This window comes from Delphinapterus leucas, chromosome 18 (assembly GCF_059928025.1).
Source record: "Delphinapterus leucas isolate spDelLeu-1000000601 "Yukka" chromosome 18, BTC_Dleu_Yukka2, whole genome shotgun sequence".
NCBI classification, from domain to species: domain Eukaryota; kingdom Metazoa; phylum Chordata; class Mammalia; order Artiodactyla; family Monodontidae; genus Delphinapterus; species Delphinapterus leucas.
In genome coordinates, this window is record NC_143146.1 from 65,283,925 (window position 1) to 65,304,798 (window position 20,874).

General features: G+C 39.4%; 1 protein-coding gene across 8 annotated transcripts in view; it reads right to left on the reverse strand.

Moving 5' to 3' along the window:
- FREM2 (FRAS1 related extracellular matrix 2) overlaps positions 1 to 20,874 on the reverse strand; it is a 163,572-nt gene that overhangs the window by 12,484 nt on the left and 130,214 nt on the right. For 5 of the 8 annotated variants that reach the window (XR_016388715.1, XR_016388714.1, XM_089899653.1 and 2 more), the window contains 8 exons: positions 19,655 to 19,958; positions 17,439 to 17,570; positions 14,072 to 14,403; positions 4,431 to 4,623; positions 2,865 to 2,969; positions 1,237 to 1,364; positions 1,004 to 1,138; positions 126 to 252 (listed from right to left, as the gene is read on the reverse strand). Coding sequence is in view for 5 of the 8 variants with exons in the window: in XM_089899653.1 (XP_089755779.1) it covers positions 126 to 252; positions 1,004 to 1,138; positions 1,237 to 1,364; positions 2,865 to 2,969; positions 4,431 to 4,623; positions 14,072 to 14,403; positions 17,439 to 17,570; positions 19,655 to 19,958 (1,456 nt within the window). In the remaining 3 variants the exon portion in view is untranslated. Of the gene's footprint in view, positions 1 to 125; positions 253 to 1,003; positions 1,139 to 1,236; positions 1,365 to 2,864; positions 2,970 to 4,430; positions 9,740 to 14,071; positions 14,404 to 17,438; positions 17,571 to 19,654; positions 19,959 to 20,874 lie in introns of those variants that run through there. The other 3 variants (XM_089899655.1, XR_016388716.1, XM_089899656.1) reach the window with 3 other exon arrangements.

Below are 20,874 nucleotides of genomic sequence, written 5' to 3' on the forward strand. Positions count from 1 at the left end.
AGACCCAGTTATAATCTCAAGACCGTAAAGGAGGTTATAATTGTCCCCCTCAAACACGATCCCAATAAAGGACGACAGATATAATGGCAAACAGATAAGCAGTCGTCTCATGTGTAAAGTGATACCTTCTGCAAAGGCAACATCACTCTCTTGTCCAAATCCCATGGATCCATCAGACAACCAGAGACTCTTCTTGGAGAGTAGGTACATTTGGGTGTTCAAGCTAAACTCAGCTGCCACTGGATCACTGACCTAAAACCAAGCGTAAAGGCCCTTTTATGTGTTGTTGATGGTTCTGGTGGTGCACAAGCACATTATTTGCAGATACACACATGCATTGTACGCTGACATAAAGAATGGTAAACACTGCACGGAAATTTTCATGTCCAGCCAAACCACCTTCTTAGGGAATTGTAACACTGACTTTGTTCTTCTTAAGAAGACAAAACTGTCAAGGTTACATCATTTTTCGAATGGGACTAACTAGCATGGCTTGAGCTCATCTCCACTGGTTTATTGGAATGTATAAGGGACTTGCAAACAGCGGAAGGCCAACGTTTAGTAAGGGTTTTTGGGCAAAAGATGCCATCACATTTCTTTTAATACATACTGGCAATGAGGCACCCTGAGGTGGCTTGAACTACAGGATATTTATTCTCCTTGATGATCAAGGACAAGATGAAGAAGTACAGAACTCCGGGGAAAATTCTCAAATCTCCAAGGCAGCAAACTCCAGGAGGAGATCAGATCCCATAAGAAAAAAAATAACCCTTGCATACCCTTAACCTGTGGATTTTATATACCGAACCCGCAACGGATAAAGGGCAATTCTTTCTTCTTTCCTCCTCCTCCCTTGTTCCCTTCCTGCCTGACTTCCTTTTTTTCTCAGCATGTAAGAACTGAAGTCATTGGGTGAGAAAAAAATTTCTTTTTTACTGATAAAAGTAAACTATGACTTTAACCAAGCGGGCTTCTACGTGGGAGAAGATTCTGTGAGACACACCTGTTGGAATCGGATGTCAAGGTCAAAAGTGATAGGCTCTCTGGGGTTGCAGTGGACCGGCAGGCGGTACTCCTGGTGTGACGGAGTGGTGCATGGTAGCAGTTTTACAGTATACGTCCCCGAGTAGTCACGTACCTTTAAGGAGCAGAGACGACATTCATGTTTTTCATTTAAAAAGCTGAGATGTAGTCAAAGGCAGAAGCAAGGGAAAAGTAAGAGCCTTAGTCACTTACTGCAAAGTCAGATACAAAGCTCCATTGCTGGACTGGCTGGTTATAGGTTGGTTCACTCCTTATGAGACGCAGGGAAAACATCAGACCTGGGTGATCAACTGACATGATCATGGAGCTGGTGAAGGCCGCTAGAAAAATGCCAAGAACAATAATGGTCTAGTGGTTAAAAGGGTGCATAACGGTTTGGAGTTTTCAAAGTGCCTTGTGATCCCTTATTTGCATTTATTCTTATAATAAGCCTGCAAAGTAGCAGGGCTGGTATAATAATCCTCATTTCGCAGTTAAAGAAACTGGGCTGAGTGACTGTGTGGCTCTCCCGGGATCACACGGCTGGGCTGTGTGCCTTCTGATTCCTAACGCAGTGCTTTTTCCACTCTATATAATGCTGCCAAAAACTAATTGTACAGAAGTGCTCACATAGTTCAGGGCTACTTTCCAGGGAGGCACAGCCGTTCAATAAAGGCTGATGTGAACGCGCTCACTATGCACTGAAGCTATGAACAGAACCTCGGACTATTTGCATCCACAGAGCCAGGCACACCCAATTTATACATGGAGTCTAATTTTAATTAGATTGCCTCAATCATATCTAAACAAAGATTCAGTTTAATAGGAAGGTAGACACGTGGAAGGGAACTGTAAAGACCAGGAAATCCTCATTTTCCAGAACAGTCAATTACAATAAAGCAAAATGATTCTTTTTGGTTCTGTATTTCAAAGCTCAGACTCACAAAAATACAGCAAACTGTCTTTCTCTTCCTGAATTTTCAGCCTTATTCTCTCCGTCCGACCCAGAAAAAAGAAGGACACAGAGGACAGCACGTGAATTATTTCCCTCTTCCAATCTAACATGAGTTGGCACACCAGTAAGATGTGCAAACCAGTTTAGGAATGCGAAGTCAAATAAAGAATTATTTCCAATGAAATGAAATTTTTTATAAAAGCTTAGACACGGGACACTAGTGACTGCCACATTATTGACATTCACAGCACAATCCATCAAATTAGTGAAATTACATAGCTAATACTTAAGATAATTAGCTAATGTGTCTGAAACAAGTGTAATAGTGAAGTGGCACTTCTGTCTCCACTATAAAGGTTTCTTACAGTACCTAGAAAAGAGCTGTGCTCGCTGAACAAATGACCTAAAATTCAAATTTTTGGACAACACATTTGAAGTAGAGAATGGGAATGTTGTGGCTATGTTCTCAATCTAAAGGAAAACTCTTAAAATTAACTCAGTAGAGTTTTCTTTTCTTTCTTTATTTTTTTGGCCACGCCGCGCGGCTTGCAGGATCTGAGTTGCCCGACCAGGGACTGATCCCAGGTCATGGCAGTGAAAGCACGGAATCCTAACCACTAGACCACCAGGGAACTCCAAGTAGTTTTCTTTTAAATTTACTTTAACCATTTGGTATTTCCTCTAAAATTCTACAGTGATGATTTTGTAGCTTATAAGACGTAGCTGAGCAATGATCAAGCCCTCATGTAGATATTTGTACATACACGGTTCGTTTGAAATTAAGGGCTTCAAAGCTCATAAGGAAGCATGCTGAAACGTGTGCAAATACGGAACAACTATATCCTTGTTGTGTGGGGAGCGGCTGTTTAAGGGTAATGGGGCTTACCGGGATGTGACAGCACAAACAAGCCATGGAACTGTGCCTCTGTCTTGAAGTTCACGACCAAACGCCCCTCTTCACCGATGCGCATGCTAGTTGGGTAGAGAGAACCTATGATGGGATGGGACACAAGAGTGGGAATATTGGTGACCAAGGACTCCTAATGTCTGGGGTTTCTTCCAAAACCAAATTCAGGTTCCTCTCATCTTTAAGCATTCTAGCCAAAAGGTGTTACCAGAAAAATTCTGAGTGATCAGAGAGGCAGAAATATTCTCATTTTGTTTTGTTTTGTTTTCTAACAGGAAAAGCTGTCTAGAAGGTAGGCAGAATAGAATAAGGTCACATGAATGAGGCCCATATGAAATATACAGAGTGATTACAATAGGCCAAGATATTTCTTAAAGCTTTAGTCTATAGAAATTAAGCTGTAAATTGAGAGACGGGATGAACTGGTCAAATTTTGAAGATTTGGACACGTAGGTGGAAACAGGTTTGTGCTCTCCAGAGTAATTCCAAATGTTATAGGCTTAATGAAAACCAAACCTTCCCCAGGAAATTTAGCAAGGTGACCAAAGTTGGCTACAGACAGAAGAAGGAAACATGCGATCCTTACGTAGAAGTTGAGAACCAAGAGATGGATCTGCATTAAGATTCACTTAATATACATTTCCTAAGGCAAGATATGGAATTAAAACATTTGAAATAATCTAGACTGATACTTAGGGTGATCATATTACCTTTCACATAGCTTTAAGGTAATTTTAATCTGTTTAAGACAACACACTTTGAGATGTCCTAGCAACCGAATTTTCCCTCTGGCTCGTAAGAAGTAATGATGGTTAGACATGCGTGGAACCTGAACAGCAGTATGTGTCTGAAAAGAAACAGCACTAATTCTACTAATGGATTCATTAGCTTCATGCTTGTGGACTTTGAATTATGATTCTGACATCAAGACTGAAACAAAGTTACACAGATGATTTGGGGGCCCAAACTGTAGTGGCACGCGCACCACCACTGTGCCAAGACATTCAGCTAAAGTATTATGGAATAATAGAATTTTTAAACTGAACGAAAATGAGAAGTCTAGTCTATCTTTCATAAGAAATCGACCGCCAAAGGTCAAGCAATATGTTTGAGATCACACAGCTAGTTAGCTACAGACCCAGAACTAGAATCCAGGACACAGTGTATACTGGGCTTTAAAATGCGTCTCCCATTTTCATAAACAAAAATGTGTAACTTTTTCTTTGGGGTTCATTCCTTACTTTCAACTGGATCTTTCCCTATCCACTTTCTAAAATCTAGAGAGAGATTGTGTTGAGTAACACGTGAATGATTAATCACCTAAAATGGACATTATATTTAACAGTCACGTATTATGCAAAATTTGATGCACTGATATAATTTAAAGAAGTTTTTCCATGACAGAAATGAAATTATTTGAAAATATTGACCATAAAAATAAAATACATTGAAAGGTGCTTCTATTATTTTTAGCTGCAGTAAAAATTTCTCTTAAGTCATTCAAATAGGTAAGAAAACTAGCTTTCCGAGTCTCTGTTAGCTCACCTTGGAGTTCAGCTTCTGGGGGGCTGACAATTCCATCAGTCCACAAGATGGCAGTGTCATACACGAAAGTTAGACGAAGCTCTGACTTCAAGTCAAAATGCTGCCAGCCTCCTACCCCAACGGGGGAATGGAACACGTAGGAAACATACAGAGGGACTCGGAGAGTCACATAGGACTGCACTAGGTTTAGGACCTAAAACAATAAAATTATATCTATCAACACGATTCAGTGTTGCTAATGAAACCAGCTTAATTTTGTGCAAGCCATTTTCTCCCTTCACTTATCTGAAGGTTTCGAGTTAATCATTGAGGAAAGGAAATGACAGCATTTATAACACTACTGTCCCCCTCACTTAATTTTGGAGTAATTAAATAGTTATTACGCTACTATTTCCTTTGCAGCAAAGGATAGGCAGCAGAAATCTTTAAGCTAAAGTACATTATCTTGAGCATACTAAAACAGTGCTTTTTTTTGGTAGCAGCTTTATTAAGAAATAGTTCATATACCACGTAACTCACCTATTTCAAGCGGACAAATCAATGTTATTTAATATATTCAGGGAGTTGTGCAACTTTCACCGCAATCACCGCAAACATTTCACCGCAATGTTTTAGGACATTTTCATCACTTCCAAGAGAAATTCCATATCCATTAGCGGTCATCCCCTTATTCCATCCTCCCTCCCCAGTCCCTGGCAATCACTAGCCTACTTTCTGTCTCTAGGCATTGGCCTATTCTGAACACTTCATATAAATGGAATCACACAACATATGGTCTTTTGTGACAGGCTTCCTTCACTTAGCGTAATGTTTTCAAGGTTCATCCGTAGTGTAGCATGTTTCAGTACTTCTATTACTGAATAGCATCCCGCTGTACGCATATACCACATTTTATTTATCCATTCATCAGTGGATGAACATTTGGGTTATATATCCAGCTTTTGCCTATTATGAATAACAGTGCTGTAAGTTACTTTTAAATTATTATATAGAGGAAGAGGAAATAAAGCAGCAAAGACCTGGAAGCAAACGTATTTAGTGGTGACATGTAACATTTAAGATTCCATGTAATATTTAAGATGGCTCAAAAATAATTAGTTGAAGTGTCTTCTTACAATTTATACTTTCTTCTTTTGTATTTTGCAGGTGGACTGGGGTCATGGAGGATAAGCTAATAATTACTTATTGAGCATCTACCACTTTTCAGACATCGTGTTAAGTTCACAAATAAAGCTACTCAATGTTTTCATTCTTCCCCATAGTTATATTTATATGTATGTGTGGATGATTGAATGAATGGATAGAGAGATGAAGGATAGAAAGAGAGAGAGAAGAAAGTTAAGACTCAAAGAAATAAAGCAAATTTCCCACTTCCTTCTGGAGTAGCCCTGCCAATAATAGACCCCAGTCTTTGGCCCATGCTTTTTCTACTCTTTCACACTTTATCATATTCCAAACCAAGCTGAGGGTGGTCTTAAGATCACCTAACAAAGGTTATCATCCTTAATTCTCAGAATAGCTCGGCAGAATAGCAGGGAAAATACAACTGTCTTCTTTTACACAAGAGGAAACGGGCTGAGGTCACATCACACTGCTTACAAGTTTGAGTCAGGTTTTCTGATAGGTCTGTTTCTCCTTCCACCCTGAGGTGGCAACAGGAATCATACATGTGAGTTACTGAATAATCTAAAACATGATAGCTCTTATTTATCATTTTGTCATGGGGTTAAAAGTAAACTCCTCAAATCACCAAAATGACAACCTGAATCACCAACAAAAATATATCGAAAGAAAACCATCCACCAAGCAAATTATCTGATTCTCAGCTGTGTAGTAGCTAACACTCGTCATCTCCTAACGTGGTCGGCAGGAGAGGCGCCTTTGCACTGAAGTCCTCTGAGATAGCAGTTTCTAAGGGTAGCTATTCCTGCAGTCATTGAGGAATGGATCTTGAAGTGCACTTTTAACACCCTGACAGTGTAATGGAGAGTAACTGTCAATCCATATGCCACTGGTAATTAAGATGACTATTTCATCCTGTGATTTTAATAAACACTCATTAAAGAATAGGCTGTAGACATGGATTTCCAATCAAACTTTCTAGGTGCTAAAAATAATTTTGCCAACATTACATTCTATCCATCAGATGTTACTGAGTGTGCTATTTTGGAGAGAACTATTAACATTCACATCCTAGGAACAAGTTACTTGGCTCCCTGACGAATTCTTACGTGATTTCATTTGATCCTCCTGGTAACCTAGAGTTTGTTCATTTCTGGACATGGAATTGGCATCTTATTGCATTTTCTTGTTCACCACAGCCAGCTCTTTTTGTCTGCTTAGAATCTCTGTCTAAAGGAATTGGAGCCTAAATGGGACTAGGTAGATCACCCAGGTCACTTACCTGTTCGTTCCTGTAAAATTGAAGAACACAGTGCAATCAATGTAACCTCTACAGCGGTCCCCAACCTTTTAGGCACCAGGGACCGGTTGCATGGAAGACAATTTTTCCTCGGAAGCGGGGGGGGGGGGGGGGGGGCGCGGGGGGGATGGCTCTGGCGGTAATGCGAGCGGTGGGGAGGAGATGAAGCCTCGCTCACCTGCCCGGCCGATCACCTCCTGCAGTGTGGCCGGGTTCCTAACGGTACCGGTGGGGGACCCCTGCTTTAGATGCCATCTTAATGAACCCTTCATTTTCTTTCAGCCTATTCCACGGGACTTTTAAAAGCATTTGTTTATACTGAAAGAAATGTATGTTAAATCTGGTATACTGCTCTTAAAGAAACTGGCATGATGAGTGAGTTTACACATCCTTACTGATTTGTTTCTTCAACAAAGGCAAACAATAGTTTAAATTCCATATTTAAAGGGAAAGTGCAAAGTGCAAATGACCTGTGAAAGGTACCATACTGATATAAATTTCTATCACTACTAGTAAGTGACTAATGATGGGCAGCAGGTTTATATTTGGGGAGATATTGCCTGTTGAAGGGACAAGAGAAAGTCTGCTCATCTGTGTTAGATGGTAGGAAAGGGGAAGAATAGGAAGAAAGAAGAGTACCCCAAGAGAAAAATTACATTCACAATGCTGCCCAAGGTGGAAACTATTGTTGAGGAAAATTGCAGTAGTTTTTTGTTTTAATTTTATTTTTGGCTGCTTTTGGGTCTTCGTTGCTGCGCCCGGGCTTTGTCTAGTTGCGGTGAGCTGGGGCTACTCTTCGTTGCGGTGTGCGGGCTTCTCATTGCGGTGGCTTCTCTTGTTGCGGAGCGCGGGGTCTAGGCGCACGGGCTTCAGTAGTTGTGGCACGCGGGCTCTAGAGCGCAGGCGCAGTAGTTGTGGTGCACGGGCTTAGTTGCTCCGCGGCATGTGGGATCTTCCCGGGCCAGGGCTCAAACCCGTGTCCCTTGCATTGGCAGGCAGGTTCTTAACCATTGCACCACCAGGGAAGCCCAAATTGCAAGTAGTTTTAATTCCTCACTTATTTTGGACTTGTAGCTGAAGCTATTCAATTTACATATTATCTTATAGATATTTAAAAATTCTTATAGAAGTAAGCAATAGAGGTATGTAACTAATAAAAACTAATCCAGATTTACTTTGTTCCTTTGCAGCTTTCACTTGAGCAAGGCACTATTTTACACGTGTTGAACTTAAGCCACAGAGAAGGTAATTGGCTTGCCCAAGATTATTCAGTACATTCAGGACTAATACTCAAGTATCTAGACCAGCACTGTTCAATGGGATCATAACGTGAGCCAAACATGTAATTTTAAATCTTCCAGTAGCCATATTTCAAAAAGTAAAGAGAAGCATGTGAAACCAATTTTAACAATAGTTTACTTAACCTAATATGTCAAACATATTGCATTTTAATATGCCATCAATATAAAATAACTAGAATGTAATATTTTACATTCTTTTTTTTTTGTACTAAGTGTTGTTTTTTTTTTTTTTTTTTTTTTTGCGGCACGCGGGCCTCTCACTGTTGCGGCCTCTCCCGTTGCGGAGCACAGGCTCCGGACGCGCAGGCTCAGCGGCCACGGCTCACGGGCCCAGCCGCTCCGCGGCATGTGGGATCCTCCCGGACCAGGGCACGAACCCGTGTCCCCTGCATCGGCAGGCGGACTCCCAACCACTGCGCCACCAGGGAAGCCCCTGTACTAAGTCTTTGAAATCTGGTATGTATTTAACATGCACAGCATATCCCAGTTCGGACCAGCCCCATTTTGAATGCTCAGTGGCTACACATGGCTAACGGCTACCATATTGGACAGCACAGATTAGACTCTTCTACCCAAGGTCTTTCAATTAGACCACATATATTGAAAACAACAATCATTTCAAAATCTTTGATAGTCGTGCAACTACCCTACTTTACGCAGCACAAGTGATTTGTGCTTACTTCAAAGACTGAAAACTGAGCCAGAGCCATTAGAACCTTATCTAAGGACAACCACTGGTGGGGATTTCCCATTGGCTGGAATTTTTTTCTGTTGCTGCTTTTGTTGCCAGATGCATGTCTATATCATCAAGACGGTGGTGTTTGTGAATGTGTAAAGAAGGCTCATAGATCTCAATAGCTTGAAGTCTCAGTAAAGTGTGTACTTAGCGACTCCGTGGAAGACATTGTTTTAACAAGTTAGAATTCTTAGCCAAGGTCTCTGCGTAATAGCAGTCTACACATTCAGGAACATTTGGAAGGAAACTTTGGCTTCTTTCCAGTTACAAGCCTTTTTGAAGGGCTGTGATATCAGAGGTGCACAAGGGACCTTGGAATGAGGGAGGGTCAATACTGGTCCACAAATTCTTTAGGATTAAGGACAACTCTATGGGATATCTACAGTATAGGATTATAAATAATCTAAATGACCAGTAATAGAAGAATATTTAAATAATTATGATGGCACAGCAACAAGGTGGAACATGTCGTAATCAAAAATCATTTATGTGAAGAATTTTCCTTGTCATGGGAAAAGAATCACAATATGTCAAGTTAAAAGCAGTCTACAAAATGGTATGGATAATATTTTGCTGCTACTATTAAAAATGTGTATGTATATTGAAAAGAATCTAGAAAATATGGTTGTGTACAGTGATAGCGGGATAATGAGTGAATTCCTTTTTTACGCTTTTTTAGTTCCCCAGCTTTCCATGGTAATATCTTTACTTTCATTAACCAAAAAAACCTACACCACTAAAAATATTAATTGACAAATTTGACACAATAGGAAGCAACATACTTCATGAAAGTTATACATTTTGGATTCTTCTTGCCATTTCTTGCAGAATGATTTAGAGTGCGTTACATCTTTAAAAAAAAAAAAAGATTAAATCAGTGCACTAAGTAGAAAATAATGGAATGGAAAGAGATGACTTCTCAAGTATACTCTAGCCCCAAAGGTCTGTTTCTAAATCAAACACACAGTTTTTTTAAAAAAAGGAAAATTATTCCACTAACCAAGGAACTCAGAAAAAATACGTATACTTTCCCAAAATCAGGCTATGTCTTCTCATGAGTAAATTACAATGTCATACGTTTGGAGTTGAATTTCTGTAACTTAGTCATGCTCCTTGAATGATGTTACCAGTTGCTGTTTACCTAACAAGGTGAGAGTTAAGAGTCTGACTTTTTAACATCAATAGTCAGGCTGATGAAAGGTGAAATGAACTGAAGTTCTTTAGTTTTAAGAGAAGTTGTTTCCAAGAGAAAAATCACCGAAAATATCCAATAGTTTAAAAACTTAGTTTAACATTACTGACTACTTTGCATCACAAGTGTTTTTCATTGTGTACCCAAACAAGTTAAAGTTTTATTTATAAAACACAGGTCACACAAAAAGGTGGAGTGGAATAATTGATTTTATTTATCTCTATTTGTCTTTTCCTGCTATATCTGCTTTTACATTTTAGAAAGTAACTATTAGGAGGGATTTTAGTGGTGAATATCATTAGAGAAATTCCAAGTTTCTTCTTCTTGGCAAGTAAAATTGTTAACTTTTATAAGAGCAAGTATTCGACTCCATAACTCGACTTGGAAGGAGTTTGAGGTCTGTGTCTGGTGTCCTCACCGGGTACCCATTTGGTCCCTGGTACAGAGTAGGTGTTCACTGATTATTTCTTTAATGAGTGAATGGGCAACGAACGAGATGGAAAAAGCAGAACTGGTCTTAATATCGGCTAAAGCTAGTTGTAGTCAAACTGCATAAAACTTAATAAAACTTCATTTATTGACTTCACTTATCTGCTGTGAACAGATAACTATCTTGGATATTTCCGGTGATCCCTTCAGTTTGGTAACTCTCTGTTACAAGTGAAATAATTTGAATATGGGAGGTTAGAGAAGACAGAAATCTTTAAGAGTGTGTTAGAAACCTCTTTTTAATCACAAAATAAAATGCAGGGCCCTGGCAATATTTCCAGGCAGTAGCTTTAGCTACTAAGAACACTAAAGATAAAAATCGGTTTGTCATCATGTTGTTCCTGGCAGAAGCAGTTACCGGTTAGTAAAATCTGTTTGCAGAGTGATTACCTTGATCTAAGGTGGCAAGTCTAGAAAAGGACCAGAAGAGGGAAAGACACATCTATTAGCTGCTTGGCCAGGGCAGTATGGAATTGGCAGAGGACAAATAGACCTGGGGTTACTTCTGTTCTTGTACAAAGAACAGAGGAAAAAGTTTATTTGCCTTTCTTGCAATTTCATCTGTGACCATAACCATTCCTCACATTCGCCCAATTAAGTGACATTCAATTCACTCAATTAAATGTCCAGATAAGTATCATGATGTGGTTAAGAGCATAGGCTTACAAACGAATTGAATTGGGACACGTTATTTGAAGTCTCTTTGCTTCAGCATCTCCAAAAATGGAGACAAAATTCATATTTGTCTCACAGTGTTGTTTTGAGGACAGAATTAGTGAAACTATGTAAAGTACTTACACACGACGACAGGCATATAGTAAATATTAAATAAATGTTAGCTATTACTATTAGTAGTAGTAGTAATATTATTAGATATTTTCTCTTCTCTAGAACCTAAAACTTGTGAGGAAAATTAAGAAAATATCTCAAAGAGTCATATTTCCTTTACTTCAATATGTATTTTCTTCTCCCTCACCTACATTTAAATAATGTTATGTGTCAGGGGAGGTGAGGATATAGGAGAAGATCTCAATAACTAGAGAAGTAGAAGTTCAAACCCAAGAAAGTTGGGGAAAACGAGATAGCCATCTCGAGCTTCACTCTGAGAGTGAACATGCTTTATTAGATGCGATTGCAATTCCAGTTACACTGAGGCTTTAAGAATTTGTCACAAGAACCTGAAATTTCAATGATTTACACTGAATCTGGTCACGTCTATTATGTTGATCATCATGCTTATGTTACTACATTTATTTTCAACAATGCGAAAGCAGAAAAGTTCTTTCAGAAGAAACTCATATAACCAGCTGGCCATCTTACGCCTCAAGGTAACACAAGCCAGTTGGGAACTGGATGGTTCAATAATTCTTATATTGCACTCTCTCTTCTCCCTAAGTAGAAAGTAACATAAAGTGTTCAGGCAGGCAAAACTTCACTGAACCCGGCAGGTGTCAGTTTTCACCTAGTGGGGTAGAACAGTCAATAGCTCAACTACGGAAGCAGGGTAATAACTTTTCTAGTTAGCAGTTGTAATGGGAAAAGAAAAACGGAACTTAACTAAATAGAGGAACAGTGATTTTAAAACTCCAGCAAAGTTAAATTAATTTAGCTGAGCATTTTATAGTGAGGATTGGCTGGAGAGACGGATTTACATTCAAAATGCCCTTGATACACCAGAAAAGTGGCAGATATAGGCTTAAGTAGGATAAAGCTTAAGTAGGATAAGTGCAGGGTTTTCACTAGGGAAGCCTGTCTGGGTTGCACGTATGAAAGACAGAAAATTACTGCCATTTGCAGAGAAGATAGAAAACATTCTTGAGGCTAAAAAGTGACCACAGACTAGACGAGACCCTCAGAGAAGCTTCATGGGATGAAGTGCTTTTTAACAAAGAAGACCCAGAACTACAATATAATCCATTACTATGTCCCATTTCGCTTATGCCAATAGAGCCTGTGATTTCAGCAAGATCCTGAGAGAAGAGCATCCAGAAAGAAAACAGGAATGATTTAATAATGGATTGAAAACAGGCTCTGGGAGGAACGGCCAAAGGAATGGAGATATTTGACCTATAAAGGAAGAGGCTGAAGTAGATGCGTTAATATGAGTCTTTATTCTGAGAATAGGACCTTTTTTCTTTCACGTTTCTTCCAGGTAGCAAAGACAGGGTGGGAAAGAGGGACTTGAAGAGGTAACACTTATGAGGGTTTAAGTAACCTGCCCAAGAAGGCGTAGCTAGGGAATGTCAGAGCCAGATATAAGTCCACATTTGCTTGATTCCAATATGCAGGCTCTTTCCACTGTTCTACACTGTCTTCCTGTTGGTGTTTTTGCTTGAGAGTTTTAGTAATTCATGCAAGTTTCTGGATATTTTGTTGCTTTTAGAGGAGACAGAGAGAAAAGTCTCACTACCTTGGAGCTCAACAGTTCCCAGACATAATATGTGGCCATTAGACATCAACGCCAGCAGAACCGGTCAAGATTTACAGCTTTGCTCTGGAATTAAACTGTAGTTACTGTCTACATTTCTCTTGTTACTGCTTGTTCTATAGTTTAACATCACAGGAATACAGCACAGAAAAAAAAATCCAGCCTCACCTCAGCTAAATCTTGAAAGATAAGACATCTTCTGGGTACCATTCAACGTCTTAATGTATAAGTTACGTAAATAAGCCCTTTGTTTTAGTCCAGTTGGACGAAGCATGGCTTTTAATTCAAATACTCATCACAAATCTAAGCTACACCCTACATATTTTAGATTCTCTACTATAACTGCTAATGGAGACCTTGCTTCACCATCATTTTAACAACAATAATGATGGTGGTGATGGGAGGGGAGTGTGTGTGTGTGTGTGTGTGTGTGTGTGTGTGTGTGTTTTATGTGTAAATGTCTGCCTGTGTAGTATGAAGAGGAATCAGCAATTGTAGAGTAGAAATAACAGTAAGCTTTAAATGAAAATACTTTTGACTATGTTAGTGATGGAGAAATGGACCAGATAGGGAGGAAATGGGGAGAAAACTAGAAAGAAAAAGGGGGAGAAATGGGAGTAGAAGGAGAGAAAGATAGAAGGCGGGGAAAGAAGAAAGAGAGTGAAAAACTAGACTGACCCTGAGGACCCTCATTTGAGATCGTTCATGATGCATCACAGCCATCTGTACGTAACACAAGAAATGAAAATGTGTACTTCGAAGAGAAATTCGTATTTGGAGTTTTCTAATATCAGAGTAGATTTGGAGCTTACAGCATAACTATACGGTGTCCTTTCAATACAAAGATAATGTTACTGACCCATTGCTAAAAAATACATGGATTTTGACACATTGTTCTGGAAATAGACATGGATTTCCATACCACTCATGCCAATTACCTGCTCTTTCTTGTGCCTAATAACCTACATCACCAGGATGGAAGACTGGAGCTGAGATTTATTCCAAGTCTACGTAACTGAACAAAAGCAACTTGTTTGTCCAGTGACCAAAGCTCAGATGCTAAACATCCATACCTGTCCATCGGTTCCAATGGTGCCCCCACAGTCCGTGAGCAGCTCTGACATGTCATAGTAGCTAACGAACTCCCATAAGCAGGCTTCCAGGTTCAGATTTCGGTAGAAGCGTAAGGTATTGGAACCCCTGATAGATGAGCTGTATTGGTAAGGATACGTCTCTCCAATTATTTCTGGATTTTTGGTAGCATCAGTCAAGAACCCATGGTGGGTCTTTACTTCAGTATAATCCAGGAGGTTGGAGCATTTGTGGTTTCCAACTCGTGTGCCATCAGGGCTGAGGGTGAGCTCAAAGTTGGAGAGCTCCTTGGTGGAAATCACAGGGAGCATGCCTACAAGGGATTTTTGTAAATCACTGTTACCATTTTTACCAACAGCAAAGGCCTTTGAACAGTTTATAATCTCTTTATCTCTTGAGAAGACAAGTGTTATAAAATACTGCAGAGCAGTGATTATAAAAGTGGTATCTTAGGACCCCAGAGGATCCTGAGAATATTTCAGATCTATAACATTAAAGCTATTTTCACTACTCTAAGGTATTATTTGACTTTTCCACGCTTATTTTCTCAGTAGTGTACAGTGGAGTTTTTCAGAGGCTAAAATAAATCATATATTGCAATAGATTGACTGCAGAAGCAGACATAAGAATACAGCTGTCTTTTATTAAGCCAGACACTAAAGATATTTTCAAAAATGTGAAACTATGCCACTCTTTTGTTTTGCTTTATAAATTGTAGTTCTTTTTCTTAAAAGTATGTTTTTCGTGTTAACACGTAATAGATTTATTCTTATTTCAAAATTAATGAATAAATACATATTTAACAATACTTCAATTTTAAATCCAGTAAATATTTATAGCTATAACCCACAAAACAAAAGGTCTTTGTGGCCATAAATAATTTTGAGGGTGTCCTCAGACCAAAAAGTTTGAAAACTACCACTATACGGTATAGGCTAAGAGTTGGCAAACCTCTTCTGTAAAGAGCCAAACTGTAAATATTTTAGGATTTGTGGGCCACAAGGTCTCTGTTGCAACTGCTCAAAGCTGCCATTGCAGAGCCAGAGCTGCCACAGACGATTTGTAAAGGAATTCACATAACTGTGTGCAAGAAGACTTAATCACGGCCAATGGTTAGAATTTTATATAATTTTCATGTGTCATGAAATATTCTACTTTCAAAGAAGAAGAATAATGTTTGGTTTCTTCCAAACATTAAAAAATGTGAAAACCATTTTTAGCTTGCAGACCATACAAAAACAGGTAGAAGGCTAGATCCAGTCCATCGGACACAGTTGGTTGAGCCCTGGCATAAGCAATGCAGCAAAAAGGACTGTGAAAGAGGTCTTCTCTTGGCACCTTTTCCACCTCTCCCTCTTAGATTCTCTGGCCCCGCAAAAGAACTGGTCAGCTTCTGCGGAGCTACAGCTATCGAATGTTTCAGAAAATGCTAAGTCAAGCTCTAGGAGAAGCACGAGGGACCAATCTTTCTATTAGGAAGAACTATTATAGGTCTGCCCTTCCCTGATGGTCCCTTCTGCCCTCTGCACATCTGAATCACACCTCCCATATGGGTCTAAAGGTAGGGTGGTCAAACATGGACCCAACATTACACTGTAAAGTAAGGAGGTGCAGATCTCTGTGCACCTATGCCCACCAGCATAAATTTGGGTTTGTAATAAGCAGACAAAGCAGAATTATGTCCTTTTCATAAGGCAGGTAAATTCTACCTTGTAGTTCCTAATATTGCCTAATGCTTCCTGTCCTTTAGGTACTTAAAATATAACTAACATACTAAGTAATAATATTAATATACTTCAGGAATAAAGTGAATTAAGAGGAATAGAACTTGAAAATGTCTTCTGTACCTGAGGAAATGTTCATAAAATGTGGGTAAAGTTACTGACTCAGAAACTCTGGCCACACTTCCCTATCCAGAGAAAATGGACACAAAATTTAACATTGTTAATTGCTTTTTTTTTTTAACCTTATTTTAATGCCTAGGAAATGTCTTAGTTGTTGCAATAAATACTGGGAAAGATCTATGAGACTCCAGATATGGAAAAGCAAATAGGTGTTGAAGGCAGGGATTGAGATTCCAAATTGCTTTCCTGTAAGTCCAAGCTCAAGAGTTTTGAAGGCACAGTGTTCCGTGTCATAAAAGACAGCGAGCACGTTAACCAAAGCTTTGTTTCATTGTGTTGTGACATGTGTGAAATTTATCTAATTTTAAAGAACGTCAAAATTGTCAGACTTGAGAAAAAAACTGGGCAGAAAGAAAACAGAAACACTCAAAAGAAGCAGGACTTGAAGCTTAAATTGCAAACTGAGCATTTACTGTATGCTTGGTCATTCAGAAAACAGGCAGACCTCAGAGATATTGCAGGTTTGGTTCCAGACCAACGCAATGAGGCAAATATTGAAATCAAGTGAGTCACATGAATTTTTTGTTTCCCAGTGCGTATAAAAGTTATGTTAAAACTTACTAGGATATAGAAGATGTGGTACATATACACAATGGAATATTACTCAACCATGAAAAGAATGAAATAATGCCATTTGCAGAAACTTTGGATGGACCTAGAGATTACCATACAAAGTGAAGTAAGTCAGACAAAGACAAATATCACTTATATGTGGAATCTGATAAAAAAATGATATGAATGAACTTATTTACAAAACAGAATCAGACTCACAGAGCTCGAAATCAAATTTATGGTTACCAAAGGGGAAACGTGGGAGGAAGTGACCAGTGAGGAGATTGGCTTGGGATTGACATATACACACTACTGTATATAAAATAGATAACTAACAAGGACCTACTGTAGAGCACAGGGAACTCTGCTCAGTTTTCTGTAATAACCCATATGGGGAAGAATCTGAAAAAGAATGGAAAATACATACATATGTATAACTGATTCACTTTCCTGTACACGTGAAACTAACACAACATTGTAAGTCAACTATACTGCGATAAGAAAATTAAAAACAAACTATACTGTAGGCTATAAAGTGTGCAATAGCGTGTGTCTAAAAAGCAAGGTACACACCTTCATTAAAAAATACTTTGTTACTAAAAAATGCTAACTATCCTCTGAGGGAGTCTTAGTCTTTTTTGCTGGTGGAGGGTTTGAAATATTGAGAGAATTACCAAAATGCGACAGAGAGACATGAAGTGAGCAGGTGGTGTTGGAAAAATGGTGCTGATAGACTTGCTGGAAGCGGGGTTGCCACCAACCTTCAATTTTTAAAAAAAACGCAGTATCTGGGAAGTGCAATAAAATGAGGTCTGCCTGTATTCAGTCAAATAAAGCAGGTAAAAGAGAAGCCCAAACCACCTCCATGGATTTGATTTCCCAAGTCACCTACCGTCTATGTGGGGCATGGTGACGACGAGCCTGATGAGGTTTGTATACTCTGGGTCCTCGGGACCCGTGTAGCGCAATTTAGCTGAGAAGGGCTCTGCTCCTACTATCCCTGGCACCCGGGGAGGACAAAGACCTCGAGGCAAAATGAAGACATTTATGCTAAAAGAAGATAACAGACAACACTTGAAGTACATATTTTTAAACAGGCACTATTAATTTTCTGTGTACTTTAAAATTCTCTGTGAACTAAGGCACTGCTGAGGGTTGATATGACGAAGCAAAAGACCATCATGGGAAAAGTAATCCCAGCAGACAGTTCAATGGCTTCTTCTTAACATTGGGGGTATTTTATAAAGTTTAAGAAAAAATAAATATTATTCAATGGGATTTAATTTGTGCTGGACACCGTCTGTTATGGTCATATTCACAAAATCGTCTTAACGTAAAGTATAAACAGGCATAGTAAAAATGACTGAAAAACAACAGGAAAAAGTAAGTGTAGTTTAATTCAATGAATGAGATTGTTACCTTAGAATTAAATCCTTAAGACTAGTCATAAAATTTACATTATTTATAATAAAGCTAAAAATGCACTCATTCTAAAAAACAAAAACTAGCCTTCTTAGAATCAGAGAGCAAAATATATAGTTTTCTCTATGTATGTAATTTCTTACAGTATGTGTATTATAAATTATAACTCATTGTCTAATCTATCTATCTATCTAGAATTTTAACATGAAAATCTTCCTCGTATGTTTGCTTTGAAAGCACGGTAGTGTCTTCATTTTAATACCATGGAAGAGACCGCCCGATGCTGGATCACAGTTTCCAGAGAACTAGGCAATACATAATTTCTCTTCTGTTTGTAGAAAACAGATCAGAATCAGGCCCTAGCATCTGGGATGTCTGCTTTATTAATTGGGGGCAACTCATTTTAAGGCATTGTTTAATTTAGTTTTGGTATCAACACAATAGTTTGGTTTTAAGAGAAATCTAAAAACCATACATTCTAATCCTAATAAAAGAACGTGGTTACTCTACATGTTATCAATAAATATTGATCCTGAATATATAATGCTGGGAGGTGGTACATATAACTTTTCTTGCTGCAACATATGTACATCCGAAGTGTTGTACACAAATGGAATTTTTAGAAATAGAATCTTATTAAAAGACTGTTATTTTAAAACTCTGATTTAAACATTCTTCTGCAGAGTAAAGGATTAGTTTATAAAGTGGATTTCCTGTCTCGTCAGTGTTGTCTCCGGCCACATGTATTTTCCACCTCCACTGTGTCCGGGCCCTAGCCCTGACCTCAACCTCCCCTCTAATAACCAAGTATGGACACTAGTACACACCTCTCTACCTGGACTGTCCTTCCCCTCCTGCCCCAGCAAACTCCTGTTCAGCCAGCCACCAGCTGGGAGTGATTTGGCATCACATATGAGCTGCCCTGTCCAGATCTGACCCTTGCGTACCAACTGCTTCATCTCCTGATCTCCCTTCCTCTCCCTTTCATCCTGCCCCATTTCTCTGCTTGTAGTTCCCAGAATACTCCATGTTTTTTCATGCTTCTACGAGTCATTGCTCATGCTTGTTTTCCTCTACTGTTTTCAAGACTCAGCTTAAGCATCTCCTCTTTGATGAAACCTTTCCAGATCCACTCAGGCTAGAACCCATCACTACTACTTTTGCATTTCTGTGTCCTGTCCAGACTAAAATTTGTCTGTGTCTTCAGTTTGAGTATGGACTCCTGGAAGGCAGGAATCCTGCCTTATTTTTCAAAAGCCTGACATATGCTCAGTGATCGAAAAATGCAAAATGAATAAATATTTCTTTTCTAATGAATATTTTTGCGAAAATAGATTATCATTTAAAAATACTTATAGAGGGCTTCCCTGGTGGCTCAGTGGTTGAGAGTCCGCCTGCCGATGCAGGGGACGCGGGTTCGTGCCCTGGTCCGGGAAGATCCCACATGCCGCGGAGCGGCTGGGCCCGTGAGCCATGGCCGCTGAGCCTGCGCGTCCGGAGCCTGTGCTCCACAACAGGAGAGGCCACAACAGTGAGAGGCCTGCGTACCACAAACAAACAAACAAAAACCTTATAGAGTATTACGGAATACGTGGGGCATTTGGAGGAATGAATAACTGGAAATTAGACATATATAACATTCCATGGTATTCCAGCGACCTTCATGTGAAAATGGCCACGCACTACCTTCTTCTCTGCCGATGGTTACGGTAGGGCTCAGCAGCTCCAAGCCTTCATTGCCGTCGGCATTCACAGCCCGAGCCGCACACTGCACCCTGGAGCCAGGCTGGAAGTATATGGAGTCTAAACTGATCCTCTTGGATGAAGTGAAAAAGGTGTCAAAGTCCACTTCTCTCATGGGGCTGGTCACTCCGTCGGGGCCCGCGGGTGCGCTGATCAGCCATCGGTACCGGGTCAAAGTGTCATTGATGTTCTCACTTGCACAAATGGATCCTGTTTTGTCATAGTCTGGATATTTAGGGTTGCAAGCCTATGGGAAACAAATAACTATGTTAGGGCCACAGTTTACAACAAGGTGGAAATTATTCCTCTTAAGTTCTCTCTCCCTTAGTGTTTTCACTGCTACTTTTTCTCCATTTCTACATGTTATTCATGCAACTTTCAAATTCCTAGTCCTAGCGATGCTAGCTTTTATGAACTCTAATCTTGCATTTCAAACAGCTTATTGGCCGTTTCCACCTTTAACCTGATACGAGTAAAAGTGATACTCATTTCATCATCTCTCGAATCCTCAGAGTTGTCGAATCGTCCTTGTTCTTTTCTCTCTCCCTCTCTTCTCTCTCTCATTTTGCCCCCAACATCTAGTGGGTCAGTGAACTTGGTTGATTCTTTTTGTAGGATGTCTCTTAAGTTGGTCTTTTCCTTCCCATTCCAAGCATCACCTTTCTATCTAATTCAGGGCCTTTCTCGTCAGGTGACCACGGTTGCCATGGTAACACTCCAATACAACCCCTCTTCTCATGCCATTCTTCTGTGCAAGAGCTCCCTGCTACCCAGCAACTGAAGTGCACGTTCCTTAATATAACATTTCAAGACCTCTGTAACTTGCACCGCATTATTATTTCTGCCTTGCTAATCCAATAAACATTTATTGTATACCTATTATATGTACGTCATTACACCAGGGGTATTGCAAAGTAAGAATAAATGCGTCCCAGTTTTTGCTCACAAGGAGCTTATAATTCATAGGTAAGAGAAGGCAATTGAAAAAGTAATTATGCCATTTGTAAGGCAACCACTTCATACAGGAATGACGTTTCCTTATGTGACTCTTTATTTTTTTATAGGTATAGGAATGCCAGAGATTTCTGCGCATTAATTTTGTATACTGCTACTTTACCAAATTCATTGATTAGCTCTAGTAGTTTTCTGGTAGCATCTTTAGG